This window comes from Heteronotia binoei, chromosome 8 (genome assembly GCF_032191835.1).
Source record: "Heteronotia binoei isolate CCM8104 ecotype False Entrance Well chromosome 8, APGP_CSIRO_Hbin_v1, whole genome shotgun sequence".
Taxonomy (NCBI): domain Eukaryota; kingdom Metazoa; phylum Chordata; class Lepidosauria; order Squamata; family Gekkonidae; genus Heteronotia; species Heteronotia binoei.
Window position 1 is genome coordinate 82,098,247 of NC_083230.1, and position 17,948 is coordinate 82,116,194.

The 17,948-nt window shown below is 42.6% G+C and overlaps 1 protein-coding gene across 1 annotated transcript in view; it reads right to left on the bottom strand.

The window, feature by feature from the left end:
- CACNA1I (calcium voltage-gated channel subunit alpha1 I) overlaps positions 1 to 17,948 on the bottom strand; it is a 537,094-nt gene that overhangs the window by 245,967 nt on the left and 273,179 nt on the right. Inside the window, exons 3-4 of the mRNA XM_060245420.1 lie at positions 11,760 to 11,871; positions 10,821 to 10,954 (exon numbers count right to left, since the gene is read on the bottom strand). Of these exons, the coding sequence (XP_060101403.1) occupies positions 10,821 to 10,954; positions 11,760 to 11,871 (246 nt within the window). The remainder of the gene's footprint in view (positions 1 to 10,820; positions 10,955 to 11,759; positions 11,872 to 17,948) is intronic.

Genomic DNA, 17,948 nt, shown 5'->3' on the forward strand with positions numbered 1-17,948 from the left:
AAACTTGGCTATACGAAGAATGCTCTTTTGCAATATATGAACACACATGACGTATGCTAATATTAAAAACTCCTGTTCTGCTTTATTGTACTGTTAATACATGAGAGGTATGAGGGATAAGGAGTTGGGTCTCAAGGCCAAGATAAGGGGGAACTTCTGGATTTTTAGTAGTTGGCTAGTATGGCATACATTCCAGAATAGATAGAATACAGTTCTTGCTTTCGGTCTGGAAAATGACTAGGTCAGTTATAATATTCCAGCCCACATAAGCAACGCTGGTTCCCCCCTGATGACAGGCAAAGTAAACATCTCAACTGCCATGAAGCAACTCTTACCTAAAATTAGGTTAGACAATATGACAGTTCAGTTAGCTGATGACTCAGTGCTGGTAGAGTGAATCACCCACTGCAAGCAGCAAAAACCAGAAGAAGCCCAGTGGAGGGGCAATTATAACCTAAACATTTGCCGATGCTGTCTTGAGATTTGAGCTTCCAGTCTCCCACCTAGATTACAGTTGCACATAAACATAGGCTTTTAAAACTGACAAGTGGTTTTTGTTTGCTCAGCATTAAGGACTTACTGCTTAACAATTCTAGGAAGGTGCAAATCCTTTAACACCCTGCTAATTGGGTGTCAGTAATCAAAGGCCAGCTCTTAAAATGCATACCGGTAATCACAGAGAAAAAAAAATATTCCAAACAAGTGTGAGAGAGAACAAACTAGTGCTTGGGAAGCATCTGCCAAATACGGGTCACTTTCGACACCCGAGTACCTGCAGACAAGGATTACCAAGTTGGAGAGAGACTCTCAAGTTCCAGGAGCCAGTAGTGGAGACTCATCACCTTTGTGTGCACTTGCATGTTTTATTTAGCCAAGCAAAAAGATGCTTTTGTTTGGGGAGCTGTATGATTTCTTAAGGGAAAAAGCAAAGAAGGAAAATATTGATTTAGGGCCTTTTATTTTAAAATCCACTACATAAGCTGTGCGTGTCTGTGTGGGGGGAGGGGAAGAGAGATAAAGTTCTAGTGATGTCAATTCTCATCACCATGGCAACAGTACATTTTTAGTGACAGCGGAGTCTTCCTCTTGAAGCTGCTAAATTGCACGGGGAGCGGGGGTGAGAAGGGCAGTGAACAGACACTGGAATTGAGTTAGGAGAAATCGTCATGGGGGAATTTGAATGGGTAGGAGTGGGGGAGTGGAATGCAACTGAGCCAACAAAATAGGCAAACTTGCTGTTAAATAATGAGATGTAGACTGGTTTTGCTTGTCGAATTTGAACCAACAGGACAAGCTGCCCTGTCTTGTAGGCATAGTGTGGGTTACAGTAGAGTCTGAAGCAATATCTGCAAATGGCTGGGCTTCCTTCTTGTTTTATTTTTACAGTGGATACTGTCATCACAGACAAAGGAAGATATAGCAGCATGTTAAACCACACAGGAACCTCCGCTATAACAGTTGTCTGTCATTCTTCAGCGTCTTCTTGAAGGAGGACACATTTTCCTATTTGCTTCTGAGGACAGTGCTACTTTTCCTTCAGTTTGCAGCACAAAACAAAATATCAGGGTACCAGTAACCTTTGACAGCAGGTTCTTCCACTCTTATTCTAGTTTGTTTTCACATTCAAGACAACATTTTTTTAATAAAGGGAACAGAGCTAAAGTAAATGAAATTGGTCAGAAGGGCATTTTCATAAAGGGAAGAGGGTTGTAGTTTTTTGCACTCTTCATTTTATGATGATGATGATGATGATATTGGATTTATATCCTGCCCTCCACTCCAAATCTCAGAGCAGCTCACAATCTCCTTTATCTTCCTCCCCCCACAACAGACACCCTTTGAGGTGGGTGGGGCTGAGAGGACTCTCACAGCAGCTGCCCTTTCAAGGACAACCTCTGCCAGAGCGATGGCTGACCCAAGGCCATTCCAGCAGGTACAAGTGGAGAAGTGGGGAATCAAACCTGGTTCTCCCAGATAAGAGTCTGCACACTTAACCACTACACCAAACTGGCTCTCTTGTTATGCATTATCTTGTTTGTCCTGCATTGTTTCTAATTTTATAGTCCAGTTATTGCATTGTTGGCTTTTTTTTCATTTTTGCAAACCAGTTGATGCATTGTTTATGGCATGTCTTACCCTGTTTTTCTTTATTACATTGTTTGGTATAGCGGTTAACAGTTCCCCTCCCCCCCACCCATTGTTTGCTGTAGTGTTCAGGAGCAGTGGACTCAGATCTGGAGAACTGGGTTTGATTCCCCACTCCTCCACATGCAGTCATCTGGGTGACCTTGGATCAGTCACAGTTCTCCCAGAGCTCTCTCAGCCCCACCTACCTCACAGGGTGTCTTTTGTGTGGAGAGGAAGGGAAGGAGATTATAAACCACTCTGAGGCTGGGTACAGCTGGACAGTTCCATGTCCAAAGAGGAGGTGTCTCAAATTGTGCCCCCTCAAAATGGAGCAGACAATTCCTGTTCACACACTCCTGCGTGAGGCATCTGTATATTGTGCAGGGGGTGCTTTGGCATGTTCACATAGTTGTTGCATGCCATCCCCTTAGTCCAGTTTGGGTTTCTTTTTATCCCTTACATCTTTTAGTGGCCATGTGCTTCTGTGCTCTGTGGCAGAGATTTTTTAAAAAAGAATACCAGTGAGCACCTAGAATGGAGTGGCAGATTCATATTGCCAATCCGCCTTGCTTGCGCTCTCCCATGATCAGACACCAGGGAACATGAGAGGGGTACAGCAGAAGATTTTGCTTCCACTTCCCTACTGGTTGCTATTTGATTTGTCTCAGAGACACTAGAGGATGGGATGAGTGTGAGAGTGGAACAGGCAGCAGCTGTGTCTGTCTGACCTTGACATCTTAATCCACCTGGGGGAAATGCCTATGTCTGCTCAAATTGGCCCTCTGAATCTAGCCTGAGACTCCAAGTGAAGGGTGGGGTATAAATCCAATCTCCTCCTCCTATTTTATAATTCACTCTGAATCTCAGTTAATTAAATAAAGAAGGCAGCCAAAGCAGGTATGTGAGCCACTTCTCTATGGCCTAATTCCTTAAGAATGGCACAGCCACATGGGCAAAGTTAATACCTTGGCTGTTACCCATTTGATCAGCACCTTACTCGTCAGGTGAACAAGAGCTAAAGACGTAGCTTTCAACAATGTCACTGCATCAGTCATGCATGGCCCTCAACCATGTAGCAAAAACTTCCATACTGACACAGCTGCATATAAGGGAAACTTGGGGCCAAGGAGTATGGTGGTAACAGGAATAGCTTTGACTTGCTTCCTGGGAATTATATTTAGTATACAGTTAACGCAGAAGAGAAACAGCAGAGTGAATTCCATGCAAGGTTCCTTTAGGACTAATTTTCTGAAGTGCCCATAATAGATCTAGGTAAGTTAGGTTGGAATTGGAGTTAAGGCTACATCACAACCAATTCAGGCTTGACATGTTATGGTCACAGTCAGTGTTCCCTCTAAGCTGAGTTAGCATGAGCTAGCTCACAGGTTTTTAGCCTCCAGCTCACACATTTTTGTCTCAGCTCAGGAAAATTTACTCCAGAGCACAATAATTTATGCAGTAGCTCACAACTTTGCCAGTAGCTCACAACTTTAATACCAGTAGCTCGTAAGGTAGAATTTTTGTTCACAAGACTCTGCAGCTTTAAGGGAACATTGGTAACACTAGATTTTAGCATATTTTTGTAAAATGTAAGTAGTCTTTTCTAACACTGCTCTCTAGGAAATGCTTGTAAGGACTGCTGCATTTGTGGCCTTCTATTCTGAGAATTGAAGATACAGAGTTGCAGCCTTGGTGTCACTTTTAGGATTATCAGCCTCCAAGTGGGCTTGGTGGTCTCCCAGAATTCAGGCTACAGAGATCAGTTCCTGTGGAGGAAATGGCAGCTTTGGTGGATAGACTGGTAATCTTAGTCATTTTGCCACCACAACACCAAATCTGGAAATCCATTCAAAATATCCGTGGGATCAGCACACTTAATGCATTGCAAAAGAAGCATGATCAGGTGTAGACACCATACTGGCTTCCTCTGAAGAGCTATTAGGAATCAAAGATTTCAGGTTTTCACGGCTGGTAACATCATTAGGGTTTGTAGAATCTTTCGGGATCAAGTGCCGTGTTCTACTGGAGAAAGTTTTCCTTCCAGATGTTTCGTTCTCAGCTGCGGAGAACATCCTCAGTAGCTATTAGGAAGTTGGGAACCAGTCTCTGGGACTCAGGCTCCATCCTTTTGCACATTCTGGAATTAATTCTCTCCCTTCCACATTCACTGTGATAAAGGGAAGTACTGGTTCTGGCCTTAACACTTACACTAATCAGAGGTCCTGTTAAATCAGAGGTACAGTGCTGTTTCTGAATACAGGAATACTTACATGATGTCTAAGTTAAGATGTTTCTATTTTGCTAGAATGTATGGAATGGTTTTTGGAGAAGTTTCTGTGGGAGCATCTATATCAGGGGTGGCCAAATTTGCTTAACATAAGATCCACACAGGCTAAACCTCAGATGTTTGAGAGCTGCAAGACATGAACATCAGATGTTTGAGAGCCGGAAGGAAGGAAGGAAGGAAGGAAGGAAGGAAGGAAGGAAGGAAGGAAGGAAGGAAGGAAGGAAGGAAGGAAGGAAGGAAGGAAGGGAAATAGATGGGAGGAGGAGAAAGGAGGGATGGGTTGAAAGACAGCAACTTTAACTTTAAATGTATTCTCCAAGCTGCTGGCTGGTTTAGTTTGGAGAAGTGATTTAAAGAGAGAAATGCCATCTCTAAACCAGCCAACAGGGTGGTGGGGCTTCAAGAGCTACACAATATGTATAAAAGAGCCATATGTGGCTCCCAAGCTATAGTTTGGCCACCCCTGATCAGCTCACTTGATAACATTTTTGTTTGCATATGATACTGTGACTCACATATAGGAACTTGCCTCAGTTTATGAGATTGTTTGTGAGAATGTCACATAAATCACAAATTTTAACCAAAGCTTTTCAAACAAATGCATCTCAGGTATGCTACCAAAGGGCCAAGAAACAGCCAAAGGGTGTGTTGCAAAACAACAGAGGGAGCAATCCAAAGCAGGTCTATGGAGAAGTAAGTCCCATTATATTTAGTGGGACATGTTCCCAGGAAAGTGTTCTTAGGATTGCAACCAAAGAAAAAATCTGTGGTCTGTGAGACCATGTCTGGATTCACTGTGCTAGAACACAAGGACTTAAATTTGCTCGCTTTCTTCATACATAACTATAGTTTACTCACACAGTTTCCAACACTATCAAGCGATAAAGGAAAGGCAGTTGGAAGGTTTCACATTAGACAGTGGTGCCCACAGTTATGTTTTTCATGTAAACCGGTCTCTAGAATGGATGCTGGGTGATCTATCTTGTTCTGCACTGGGTGGCCTGGATTTTGCAGCTGAAAACTTTCACAGAATATCTGAAAATGTCATTATGACAGTGTGACAATATACAAGCAAACCTATTGTAAAGAGGCAGATTCATCTGTATATAATTCCATTCAGAAGAAGCTGAGGCAACTAGATTTTGAAGTATGCTGGAACAACTTTGCTTTGTTAAAATAAGGCTACCACATTTTTCTTCCACTTTCTGCCTTACAAGGGACCTGTGCCTTCTGATTAGTGCTGGAGAGGCATCTGATTAACAGCAGGAGTTTATATTTTCAAAGCAGGGTGGCCATTTTTTTGCTTCTCTTTCTCAATAGTCCTTGATGCATTTTGAAAACGGTTTTGGACTCCACACCACCTAATCCAATAAAGTACACAACACCCCCCGTGCTTCATTTTAAGCCTTTTCAAAATGCAGACTATGGGCCATTCCATCATGCCCAGAAATATCTTTTCTCTTCTCACCGCACCACTTCTTTGTTTCTGTATTGAACATCCAGGCTGAAGAAGAGTTCTGAAGAACTAAAACACTTGGTATTTTGTGGTATTTTCATTAGTCCTGATTTTAGAGGTATTACACAAGCTGTTTCCCCCCAATGGGGACCCAAGGCAGCTTACATTGCTCTCCTGTCCTCTATTTGTTCTCCTAAGAGCTCTGTGAGATAGGCTAGGCTGAGAGTGTGTAATTGGCCCAAAGTCACCCAGCGAGATTCCATGGCTCAGTAGAGATCGGCACCAGGGTCTCCCAGATCCTAATTTGACGCTCCAATCACTATACTACAGTGCTGTGCCCCATCTTTTTCTGATGCTGGCATATGAACAGCAATTTGGGATATATGATGGATTAGCTGCTCTTGGACTTTTGGCATTAATTTACTCGGGCTAGCAACTCTGAACTTCCTATGGTTTGTTTGGAAAAAATTAAGGATACTGAAAGCAATGGTGATGGTCTTCATGAGGTTTAAGCTGAAATAATATTGGGGTTTTGTTGTGGTGGGAGTTCATTATCTCTCTCAAGTGCAAATTTTATTCAAGGGATTAATGGGCTGTTGTAAAGCCCATTCCCAGACATGAGGGCATCCAGTGAAACTGGTTCATTCCTTTGGGGTAGTAAAACCAGCAGTTGCTCACTCTTGGTTTAGTCTAATGAGAACATATATTCACATGGGTAAATGACTGGGTTTGGACTTAAGACTGGCATGTCTTTCAGATGGATAACAGTTTTTAATCTTCACATCTTAATTTTTGACTGCATTTCATTTTAAAATTGGCCACTGCCTGATGTTGCTGCTGGACTAAATGACAGTGATGATGCAAGCTCCCTATGTGGCAATAAACATCTAAGTGGATTTAAAGTAAGCCAGGTGGCAACTCTTTGTGGATTTGTAGACTGAATGCAAATGCAACAATGGAGCTATGCTTGGTCCTGCAGACCTGTTTCCTACTCGAGCCTGAACCCAGTGCCAGTTCAGCAAGCGAGTTCCAAATCAGAAAAGAGCTTATGGTCCTACAGTATGCAGGAGACATCTGTTATTGGACACAGTAATACTACTCCCCCCACCCCCTAAAAAAACCTGGCCCATGATGCCACTGGGAAATTTGATTTTTTTTTTTTAAGGGAAGAAGCCATTCTGCAAAACTGTGAGCTCCCATGCAGTCAGTGAAATCTCACCCAGCGGTTAACGGGCAACTCCTTGTGGGTATCTTACTCGGTGTGCACTGAGACATGTGAAATGGAAAGCTGGAGCTGTACTATAGCAGCTTTGCTGTTTTTAAAAAAACACTCAAATGTCATTGTGTCCCTGAGGTGTGCTTAGGTGGGCCAACAGCATGCCAAGGCAGAATTACACAGTACTTTTTATAAGGATGCTCTGAATTCCAAAGCTCTGTAAAAGGCAACAGCACTAATTTTATCCAGAAGATTCCCCTCTGCTCCCACCTACTGCACTGCAATTATAAGAGTGCAGGGGTGATAAGCCTTTATATTGCAAGGAGCCCAGGAGGTGCAATGCATCTCTGTCTTTTCTACTCTGGCCACATCCAGGCATCAAATATACTGCCTGTTTGCCATCCTCACATGCTGCAATTTTCAGTGATGCACAAAAGTAGGAAGGCCCTAGCAAATTGGAATTGCTTGTAGGGCACTATGGCTCAGTGGTAGAGCATCTGCTTGGCATGCAGAAGATCCCAGGCTCAACCCCTGGCATCTCCATTTGAAATAATCAGTTGTAGTTAATAATGTAGTTCATTTGAGACACTGGAGGGCTGCTGCCGGTACGAGTAGACAACGCTACCCCCCTCTCTCTCTGCCTTTCTCTGTTTACCTCTCTGCCCCTCTCTCTTTGAACAACTTGGACTAGGCTTCTTCCAGTCTTGGAGCCCTTCCCCCCGCCCCCCAGCACTTCAGTTTCACACAAGCTGCCATAATAATAATAATAATAATAATAATAATAATAATAATAATAATAATAATAAAATTTTATTTATACCCCGCCCTCCCCACAGAGGCAGGCTCAGGGCGGCTTACAGAGTGTGGCAAAAGCCATGTTAAACAATAAAACAATTATACATTTCAGTACCATTTAAAATTACCATTAAATTTACATAATATAAACATCTAAAATCAATCTAAAATAACCTTATCTTATTGCTAACTCGATTGTTGATGTTAGTGATGGCATGGTGTTCATTTCAGGTTTCATCTTGGAAGGCTAGCCGGAAGAGGGCGGTTTTGCACGCCCTACGGAATTGGCTAATGTCCCGTAGGGCCCGCACCTCTTCCGGCAGCTGATTCCACCATTGGGGTGCTTTTATAGAGAAGGCCTGTTCTCTGGTTATTTTTAGTTTGGCCTCCTTTGGCCCAGGTACTTCCAGAAGGTTTTGTGAGCTGGATCGCAGTGCTCTCAGGGGAACATATGGAGAGAGGCGGTCCCTAACGTAAACAGGTCCTCAGCCATATAGGGCTTTAAAGGTAATAACCAGCACCTTGTAACAAACTCGGTAAATAACTGGCAGCCAATGCAATTCCCGCAGCCCAGCCCACACATGTTCCCACCGAGGTAGGCCCAATAGCAGTCTGGCTGCTGCATTCTGCACTAGCTGCAGCTTCCGGGTTCGGCACAGGGACAGCCCCATGTAGAGGGCATTACAGTAGTCTAGCCTCGAGGTGACCGTTGCATGGATCACTGTTGCCAGGTCATTGCGCTCCAGGAAGGGAGCCAACTGCCTCGCCCGCCTAAGGTGGAAAAAGGCGGATTTGGCAGTGGCTGCTATCTGGGCCTCCATTGTCAGGAAGACTCCAGTAGCACTCCCAAGCTCCTGACCCTGCGCACTGGTATCAGTGACGCACCGTCAAAAGCTGGAAGGGAGATCCCTCCCTCCGGACCACCACGCCCTAGACAAAGGACCTCTGTCTTCGCTGGATTCAGTTTCAGCCCACTCGACCTGATCCAGTCTGCCACGGCTTGCAGCGCCCGGTCCAGGTTTATAGGAACATCGGCAGCCCGGCCGTCCATCAATAGATAGAGCTGGGTGTCATCCGCGTACTGGTGACAACCCAGCCCATATCTCCGGGCAATCTGGGCAAGGGGGCGCATGTAGATGTTAAATAACATCGGGGAGAGAACTGCTCCCTGAGGCACCCCACAGTTGAGTGAGTGTCTCTGGGACAGCTCCCTCCCAATTGCCACCCTTTGTCCCCGACCCTCCAGGAAAGAGGAAAGCCATTGCAAGGCTAGCCCCTGAATCCCTGCGTCGGCGAGGCGGCGGGCCAGCAGCCGGTGGTCGACCATATCGAATGCGGCCGAAAGGTCTAACAACAGCAATACTGCCATACCGCCTTGGTCCAGGTGTCGCCGGAGATCCAGGTGTCGCCATGGGGGTGCAACTTGCCCTGCCTCTTTCCTGTGGCAAAGAGAAACCAGGTTTCAGAGGATCTTTTTCCCTGCAGGAAAGAGGCGAGGCAAGTCACAGCCCCCGGCAGCTTGGGTGACTACCCCAGGCAGCCACCTACCTGGCCTACTCAGACATGCCAGCCATGTCTGCCCCTCTTTCTTTGCCTCTCTCTCACTCTGCCTCTCTCTGTTTGCCTCTCTGCCCCCTCTCTCTATCCCTTTCTTTCTGCCCCTCTCTCTTTGTCTCTCTCTCCCTGCCTCTCTCTGTTTGCCTCTCTATCCCTTTCTCTGCCCACCTCTCTCTGTAGAATCACAGAATCATAGAGTTGGAAGGGATCTCCAGGGTCATCTAGTCCAACCCCCTGCACAATGCAGGAAACTCACAAATACCTCCCCCCAAATTCACAGGCTCTTCATTGCTGTCAGGTGGCCATCTAGCCTCTGTTTAAAAACAAATATGAAGCTTGTTGTGACACCTGAATGTAGCCACAAACTGCATCCTCTCCCAGTCTTTTTCAGAGAGGTTGTGCTGTCCAGTATTTGAGACAGGACAAATGTAGGTGGGGGAAGGAAAAATTCCCATCCTGTCATAGATAGTGGTGACCACAGAGCTGGGAACAGGCTTCACTCTCCTTGACAGCATTTCAGAGTGCAGGCCTTGTACTGTGTTACACAAAAGTCAATGGAAGCCATCATGACCTGACCCTGTCTTCAGCCACATAGTCCTATTCTGGATTCTGGATGGTCATTTTTTGAGTGTGATAATGAGCCAGAATCCAGGGACTGGCTTATATGAGACAATATACAGTACTTTTGACTTACAATCTACCCCAACACCAGTCACTGTTACTCCCATTATAGAAACAGAGTACTAGGGTTGAGAATGAGTCACATGTTCATCATTCCCAATTAGTTCTTTCACCAGCCCTATTCAGACATTCATTTGGGGTCAGTGGGGCTGATCAGGACAAGACCTCCTGGTCTCTCCTCCGGACCTGCAAGTGTATATTTTACACAGAGCTTGTAGGCCTATGCCCCTATGTGCATATCCTTTCCTTTTATTTACCAAAGTACTGGGATTGCATATACAAGAGACAACTTACATGCTGGATATGAGAATAGGCTCCAAACAAATGGTACTTTTGAAGCATGGAGATGAGAGTTAAGGTCAACAATCATTGTCCACTCATATGTTTGAACCAGGCTAATGTTTTTCAGTGTTTTCTTTGTAACCTGCTGATTTCCAAACAAGAGGGGGCTACACAGGGAATAATTTAACCTGAGTTAATTTTGGGGTTTACTCTACTGCTCCAGAATCAATGACAAACAAACATGCTGTATTTACCCAAGAGAACAAAAGAAGATACATATGGGAACCAAAGTGTTCTTGTACTTTAATTTTTACCCGTATAGTGCTCAGTTACTTTTTAGAGGTGGCACTACCCATATTTGTGATTTTGATCCAAATCACTTGCTTACTAGAGTATGCAAAAGAAGGCAGGTAACCTACCCTGCCATGACAATGAAGAAATCCAGGCGGTTCCAGGTGTCTCCAAGGTAGCATTTCTTCCCAAAGATACCCAAGGCCACCATTTTCAGCACCATCTCCATAGCAAAAAAGATGAAAATGAAGTCATCAAATACCTGAAGGACACAGAGGAAAAACTGAGGTGGATTTTAATCTTCAATCACTGCCATTTGGTCATATGCTTTTGAACTTGCTGAGTAAGAATTAATTTCACCATTCAGGAGAGAGAAAAAAACATGCACAGATCTCCTAGAACTTGCTTCCCTGATATGTTTGTATGCATTCATTTGTCTTACTAGTATTATAGGGGATGAGACAAAAATTTGCAAGCTTGCTGGTTTGATGTAAATAACCCCATTTCAATTTTATTTTCTTTTGTAAGAAATAAGACAGAGAGTTTTGGTTTTCTGGGACTTTACTGTTGGACTTTCCCCATAAATATGTACACATTTTTCTACATTGTATGTCAGTTTCACATAAATGGTGTAAAAATGGCCTATGAGAACCACAACAAAGATTAGATCGATTGACACCAATGATGGCAAAAACAGAGAATCAAAAAGAATGGACACCTAGATCTAGGCAGGCAGTCATGTTGGTCTGAAGCAGTAGAACAAATTGAGTCCAATGGCACCTTTAAGACAACTTTAAAAACTTTTTTTGGTTTTAAAGTTGCCACTTGAGTCAACGCTTATCCCTATAGTTTGGCATAGAGGAGTAATCAAAACAGATGTGCAGACACAGATGTTGTATCTAGAGCATTTGGCAGAATTTATTTTTAAAAAGAAAGCTAGTTTGTGGCTCTGGTTGTCATCACCTTTTTGCTAATAAACACAATCATGCTGTTATGGAAAATGTCAGCCAAACCAAGAAGTCAAGACCCCAACCATCTATGATCACAACTAGAAGGGAACAACCTACCTGCAAAATTTTACATCTGTTGGAAAGGCAGTCCATATCGTCACAGGGCTGGTACATCCCAAGGGTCACACAGTTCAACAGGATCACCATCATGCTGACAAACTCAAACCAAGTGGAAGGAAGAAATAAAGTCAAGGAAAAAAATCAATGACAGGGCCACCACACTCAAAAAACTGGCAGAACAAAAATAAAAACAAAGGTTAAAAAAACACATACATACATATATCCCAACCTCAGTCTATGCAGCAGCTAAGCCATCAGACCACAGATACTAAGTTCACACAAGCAGAGATGTAAGCTATTCCTGGACATTATTACTTCAGAGTGCACATGGGGGAATCACATGATCTTTTCTGAATGCTTTTTTGAATGAAAAAGCAGGATATAAATAATGATTGAATATCTCTTTATATAAAAAGATACTCCATGCACACACAGAACTAGATACCAGGGGAAATAATCCCAGATTAGATTTTACCCTGATATGTTAGTTTTGTAAGTGAAGAAATAAATTTCACAAGGAAAAGAATTCCATTCATCCCTTGGCCTCTTGCAACAGGGTGAAGTGGCAGCAGTCCAGGAACTCTTCTACTATCACCTAAAACTGATGTGAAATAATTTGATCTTCATTTACCAGCCTGGAATAATCAGAGTCAAAATTGTCATTAGACATGTTGTGAATACTGCAAATCAGCAGGTGGTATTAAACATGAAAAGGCACAAACATCCATTTTAGCTATTTGATATATCATTTCAAATCAGATTTTCCATGACATTCTACATACATTAGCAGCAGAGGACATCACTGCAATAGGAAGCAGGATTCAGCACAGTGAATCCAGAGTTCTGTGGGTCATTACTTAATACTAAAACAAAGGGGAAGAGGCTTTGATTTGCAAATTATTCGTATGCATCAAAGACCCATGTCTGTACTAGAGTCACTAGATCATGACAACTGGATAAGTAAGCAATAAAGCGTCTCTCCTACAGTAACTCTGTTGCCCTCAAATTATTCTCTCTCTCTGTTTGTTCAAGAAATTAAGGATTCTAAATTTCTTCCCAGAGCTACACTGGAACAGATCAGTGGCCCAACTAAACTGTTATTTTGTTCCCAACAGTGACCAATGCTGGATATAACTTCCATGATGAGCTTAATTACACTACACTTTAACTAGGGGAAAATTTGTTTCCTTACCCCAGCTGGTGATCAGTACATATCCTAAAGCATGACTACTGATCGCCTGTGTAATTATTTTCTTTGCTAATGCATGGTGTCCCTGCAGTTTCCTATCTGTAGATATGGTAATTTCACTTCAGAGGTAAAGGCATACTCAGGCAGTTCCATTTATAATAACAAATGAGAGATACTTCATCTTCATTTGCTGTTACAATGTACCAAAACAAAAAGTTCCCTTGTATTTATTTTTAATTTGTTGCCTTTTAAATTTCACCAAACAGCACTTCACTTTGTGTATTAGCACAAAACAATGCAAGAAAGCTTGAGTGATTTTGTATAATTCTGCTCCCATTTTTTCCCTTTCCAAGGCATTTAACAAGCCTAAATGTAGAGTTATCAGGCTTGGAGAAAAATGTCCCTCTCCTTTAATACAGGCTTAATGTGCAGAAATGGGCAGCTGAAATTTTTCAAGGCGTGGATATAAATAACATTACATGGTTAATAACATCGCATCAAGCCACTGTTAAAGGGGCAGGACATTTTTTATTCTCCAGGCTGCTGGCAACCATAGGTTGATTTACCAGATTTACGTTGATGCTAAGGGTTTTGTAAATTTACTACTGCAGTAGCAAGCAAACCTAAATTGGATGGGAAAGGATTTATCACCTTTGCAGCTTACTTACACATTTAAATTTAGTTAAAATGGAACAAAACCCCTATTATTGCTTCTTGTAAGAAAACTACTGAAACAAGTCACTACTACCATCAGCATCTATATACATAAAAGAGTATGTTCAGACTGGTTTAATACTGAATGTGCAATGGTAAGAAGGATATGTTGGGTATATTTTGTATGTTTGGAATGCAAGAAATACATTTTCTGGACAACACTGTAAAAATACACAATGGACGCATAGACACTACCTTATACTGGAAACCTACTGACCAACAAACATACCTTCATGCCTCCAGCTACCATCCCAAACGATCCATTGTATACAGCCAGGCTCTGCGCTACAGCCACATTTGCTCCAATCCTACTGACAGAGATTCTCACCTGAGGGATTTACAACAAACCTTTTTGGAACTAAACTAAAGTACCCACCTGATGAAGTCAGGAAACAGATTAACAAAGCCAGAATGATACCTAGAGAAAACCTGTTACAAGACAGACCCCAAAAAGACAACAATAGAATGTCACTAGTGGTTACACACAATTCTCAACAGAAAACAGTTCAATGTATCATCAATGACTTACAACCTCTATTGGACAATGACAGCTCTCTTTCAAAAGTACGGGGAGGGGGAGGGGTAAACCTTTTCTTGCACACAAACAGCCCCCTAATCTTAAACAACTCACCCACAACAATATAACATCTCACTTGAGCATGGGTACCAGAGCTTGCAATAAACCCAAGTGCCAACTTTACTGCCACATACAACCAGACAACACAATCACAGAATCTAACAACATTAACTACACCATCTCAGGCTAATTCACTTGTTCAGCTTCCAACAATATATAGATAGATAGATTTTATTTAAACATCTTAAACAAAAGGAATAACTATACATATCCATAAGAACTATCTGTAAAACATGATAAAAGTATTATCACATTTTTAAAACTGAAAAATATACAGAAATGGTGATTAAAACAAACATACTCCGGGATTTTAGGCTACTAGCAATTTTCTCATCTGAAAGGTGAACCAACCAAATTTAGCTATTTTAAGAATAACTGTGGGATATTTGCCCTCCAGGAGTTGCTTAAGTTGGTATATTTTTTGACTGCTAGTAGGGGGAGTAATCATGGAAGGCAGGAGGGATTCCCTATGCTTACTGTGCACCTTGCAATCATAAAAGACATGAACTAATGACTCTATGCCATCATTACAGCAAGGGCATATATGAGCTTCATAGATTTTCCTGTATCTACCCTCTATAACTGCAGAAGGGAGGGCGTCCCACCAAGATAGAGATCTATCTATCTATCTGTCTGTCTGTCCGTCCGTCCGTCTGATTATTATTACTTTAATTTTCTATCCCATTCTCTCCGCAAGTGGACTCAGGGTGGCTAACAGTCAGTTCAAAACACTTCAAGAATACATTTTAAGAGCAATAAAAACAATTAAAATACATAAAATGCATTTCATGGTACTGCTCAATACTTCAATAGGTGGGATCATAACTTTCTTTCTTCTGACAGTGATCCCACAGTGATCGTAATTCCATATGCCATTAAATGTCAACAATGTTCTTCAGTTCTCTACACAGGGCAAACAGGACACTCCCTGACTTCTTGCAGCTGGCCCCCCCCTCCCATGGTGGCCATTTTGTAGACCCTTTTTAGAAACTGGCACACACAAGGTCTCCTAGTAGGTTTACTGGAGCACCCTGTACAGGAGCATGGTAAATTTGCAGGAGTAGTTTCAGCATGGTGGTGGAAAGCGCTATCTAGCCATAGGGCTTTCAAGGTAAGAGAGCAGCAGAGGTGGTTTACCATTGCCTGTCTCTGTACAGTAACCCTTAACTGCCTTGGTGGTCTCCCATTTGAATACTAACCAGGGCTAATCCTGCCTAGCTTCCCAGATCTGATGACATCGGGCTAGCCTAGTTGTTTCAGTGAACTGGTATCAATCTGTGCTTAGTTCTTGCACCTGGATTCCTGACAACTGTTCACCTCTATAATTTCCTCTCTCTGTAAAGCACCATTAAGAAGCCCTTTAGTTATTAAAAATTTGCCCTGAAATTTCTTATCATTCTTTAAAAAGGCATACTTATTTCTGTTCTGAGCCACATTTGTCTCAAGACATAGGCTGTAGACCCATTATGTAAAGAATGCAAGTTCCACTGAATACAATGGGATTTAATTTTATATAATACCTGATTCAGCTAGGGGCATTCATGTACAAAAGCAAGCTTCTAGGATGATGAGGAACCACAGTGACTGAACTGAAGCTTCTGCTCCCCGCTTCCATTCCTCCCCAACAAATGAACAGTGTAGCGTTTTCATCATTAGCTTGACAGAGGCCCTGTGCATGCAACCCCTCTGAGTGGAAAGGGCTCTTCAGCCCAGAAAAATGCATGCGCATTAGCCACTCTTGTGAATGCACATTGTTGGATATTGAAAAACTAAAGAGCTACATTTGGGACACTATCATAGGAGGGCCAAAGTCTGTTCCACTGCTTGTTTGTTGAGAGTTGCTTACATTGAGAGGTATCCCATGCAACAATGCAATATTAATACATTCAGAGCCATGCTATGCCTCCCAGCAGACCCCTGGAAAATCCAGGATCTCTCTCTGCCTTACCTGTCTTAACGAGGGACATTTTGCTGGCATGAATATGGAAGTGGGAACTTTTGGCATATGCAGTATGCATTTCTAGGTTACATATCTGACATAAGGATCATATATTATTAATACTGTATGCTATAAAGTTATAATATACCTTAAAATAAGGAGCTCTGCCAACTCTAACTATCCTACCATTTTCAAATCCTATGGGATTTGTAAAATTAGAACACACTAGAGTTGTCAACTCCAGCTTGGGAGTCGTCTGAATATTTGGAGGTGGAGCTTGAAAAATGTGGGATTTGGGGAGGGAGGGGAGAGACTTCAGCGGGGTGTAATATCACAGGTTGAAGACCACCCGGGATCGGGCCTTCTCCATTGCAGCTCCACTGCTGTGGAATCAACTCCCGGAGGAGGTACGGGCCTTGCGATGTTTAGACCAATTCCGCAGGGCCTGTAAGACCTACCTCACCTAATAAGGCCTTCACCTAATACCGAGCCAAGAAAGTTTCGCTGGACATGTTTTAGCCACTGAATTTTATTAAAGACCTAAGTTATAGCACCACAATGTTAATTTTAATACAAGTTGTTAATGATTTAATGATGATTTTATAATTGTAATTACTATGCATGGTTTTATTGTATATTACATTCATATGTTGTGAGCCGCCCTGAGCCTGCCCTGGCGGAGAGGGCGGGATACAAATAAAAAGTATTATCATTATTATTATTATAGGGTCATAAAATCATAGAGTTGGAAGGGACCTCCAGGGTCATCTAGTCCAACCCCCTGAACAATGCAGGAAACTCACAATACCTCCCCCTAAATTCACAGGATCTTCATTGCTATCAGATGGCCATCCAGCCTCTGTTTAAAAACCTCCAAGGAAGGAGAGCCCACCACCTCCCGAGGAAGGCTGTTCCACTGAGGAACCGCTCTAACGGTCAGGAAGTTCTTCCTAATGTTCAGCTGGAAACTCTTTTGATTTAATTTCAACCCATTGCTTCTGGTCCTACCTTCTGGGGCCACAGAAAACAATTCCACACCATCCTCTATATGACAACCCTTCAAGTACTTTAAGATGGTGATCATATCACCTCTCAGCTGTCTCCTGTCCAGGCTAAACATGCCCAGTTCCTTCAGCCTTTCTTCATAGGACTTGATCTTGAGACCCCTCACCATCTTCATCACCTTCCTCTGGACCCGTTCCAGCTTGTCGATATCCTTCTTAAAATGTGGTGCCCAAAGCTGAACACAATACTCCAGGTGAGGTCTTACCAGAGCAGAGTAAAGTGATACCATCACTTCAAGTGATCTGGACACTATACTTCTGTTGATACAGCTCAAAATTGCATTTGCCTTTTTAGCCACCACATCACACCGTTGACTCATGTTCAGCGTATGGTCCACTAAGACCCCAAGATCCTTTTCACACATACTACTATTAAGACAAGTCTCCCCCATCCTATAACCAGGCATTGGATTTTTCCTATCTAAATGCAGAACTTTACATTTTTCCCTGTTAAAATTCATTTTATTGGTTTCAGCTCAGTTTTCCAGCCTGTCAAGGTCATCCTATATCCTGTTTCTGTCTTCTACTATATTTGCAACCCCGCCCAATTTAGTATCATCTGCAAATTTAATAGGCATTCCCTCTATTCCTTCATTCAAATCATTTATAAAAATGTTGAACAATACAGGCACCAGGACAGATC